Source organism: Anopheles marshallii, chromosome X, assembly GCF_943734725.1.
Source record: "Anopheles marshallii chromosome X, idAnoMarsDA_429_01, whole genome shotgun sequence".
Taxonomy (NCBI): Eukaryota; Metazoa; Arthropoda; class Insecta; order Diptera; family Culicidae; genus Anopheles; species Anopheles marshallii.
Window position 1 is genome coordinate 4,676,831 of NC_071325.1, and position 2,078 is coordinate 4,678,908.

The window sequence follows — 2,078 nt, forward strand, 5'->3', positions numbered from 1 at the left end:
TGTTGTTTAGCGTACTGTTGCATCTCTGCTTCGGGGAGCTGCTCATTATCTTGGGCGTTCTACTTAAAAGCCTGGTAGCGGTAGTTCTCCACTATCACCGTGTGCGACAAGTGCCCAGCATCCTCGCCGTGCTTATCGGGGCTAATGAAATTTAAATAAACAAATGACTATTAGCTTCCAGATGAGTTGTTGCCTGGGGCCTGACAGTGACATTGGTAATGCCGCTTGTTGACAACGAGCAAATTGGACTGCGTGGTGGTAGAAAGCGAGAGAGCCACGCCTATTCTGACGGTATCTATGCACCATCTGATCTGCCTGATCCGATTCGTAAACATGCGCCTGGTAGCACGGGTTGCTTGGAAGTTGCAAGCGGTAACTTCCGATATTTACCAGCCAACAATCGCATTCTAGCCCGGAAGTGGTTGCTAAAGCAAGAGCAAATCCCACCAGCGCTGGGCGCGGACTATAAAAGCTGCCAGCAGCTATCAGTTAGCATGTCAAAAGGTGTTTTCACTTCGAAGCGATACAAACCGATTCCGAAGAAGGGCCCATCACTTCTATACGACTACCGGGAGCCAGTTAGCTCCGCGTATAAATACAAAAAACGACTTCTTCCCGCTAGTGTTGCAGGATCTTCGTGTCAAGCTACAACCAATCAACCTCCAAGATGACTAAGCTACTTACTGGTGCAGTTCTGGTGCTGCTCGTGGCCGGTTCGTTCGTGTCCGGATCGCTGTTTGGGCCGTTTGGACCGTTCGCCCCCGCCGGTCAACTTCCGGGTGCGTTGCCACCGGGCTTCGGCGGTGGATATCCGGGCGCGCTGCCAATGTACCCGGGTCGTCCCGGTGTTGGACAGCTTCCATTGTTCCCGCCCGGTCTGTACCCGCCGGTAGCTTACCTGCCGGGTGCGGTACCACCGACCCCAGTAGCGCCAGCAGTCTACGGCCGTGCCTTGGTGGCACCGTCGACAGTGGCCCCCGCAGCCGCCACCGGCAATCTACGCGGCGTCGCTACCAACGCCGATGTGCTTGGCCGTCTAGCGGTCGCCGATCTGCCGGAGGATTTGCAGCAGCGCGCCCAGGACCTGCAGACCGCCAGCGACCAGGGCTTTGATGCCTGCGAGCAGATGCTGACGACGACCGGTTCCTACTGGCAGTACAAGCGCTGCAATGCGCTGCAGCTCCGCACGGTACTGACCGCAGCGAAGGCGCTCGAACAGGAGGCCACCGCACGTGCCACTGCCGCTGCCACAGCCACCGCTGACCAGACGGCCGACCCTGCACTGCCGACCACCGTCTAACGTGCAAGCAACCCGATTGAACGACTGGATTGAACGGAACACCTCACAAGGCGTACTGCGAAACACTGCATACTGCCGTGGGAAGACGACGACAGGCACGACAACGAACCCATTTTAGAGTGTATCTGTGTACGATCCGCCGCCGCTAGCAGATTGGAGCAGATAAAATATTACCGAAATCATTAAACTTGGTGTGCATAATTTATTAACTTGCCCTTGCCAAATTGCGTACATGTTACACGTCCGTGTCTGTATGGTTGGTGTTGTGAAATAAAGAGTTATGGTGGTGCTGCCGGGTAGCCGGGGGGTAGCCCCGCGGTAGCGGTATAGGAAAAAAAAACGATCGTTTGTTTTGTGATAAGCTTCCGGCAGTCGAGCCGAATATGGGTGGGCGCGCTTTACAATTTCACCCGCCCATGGCAAGATAAACTCCAGCATTGTGTTGATTATTTATTCTTCCGTATATTGCTGCTGCTTGTTGGTGGAAATGCTACAAATCGTAACAAATGATGCGAAAACAATGAGAAACTGCTTTCGTTATGGTGTATATTTGTTTGGCTTCTAAACAGGCGTCGTAATATTATTCGCATGGATTTCAATCCCATGGACGAATAGGTGTATTTGCTGAACTTTGGTTTAATTTATAGAACATTCTTATAGAAGTTGAGCTTCAACTTGATTTGATGCTAGAATCAATTTATAAAGCTATTGCTTTCGATAAACAAAGCTAAAATGTGCAAAGATTACTGGCATAACTTCGACTTCTTGATAATAAAGT

The 2,078-nt window shown here is 51.7% G+C and overlaps 1 protein-coding gene across 1 annotated transcript; it reads left to right on the forward strand.

Annotated features, from left to right (window-relative positions):
* The first annotated feature begins 667 nt into the window (after nt 1-667).
* Nucleotides 668-1,300, forward strand: LOC128717814 (uncharacterized). Its single transcript, XM_053811491.1, has one exon. The coding sequence runs from the start codon at nt 668-670 to the stop codon at nt 1,298-1,300; it is 633 nt and encodes a 210-aa protein (XP_053667466.1).
* Nucleotides 1,301-2,078: the final 778 nt, after the last annotated feature.

Coding starts and splice junctions, on each gene's coding strand:
- LOC128717814 (XM_053811491.1), top strand. CDS start 668: ATGACTAAGCTACTTACTGGTGCAGTTCTGGTGCTGCTCGTGGCCGGT.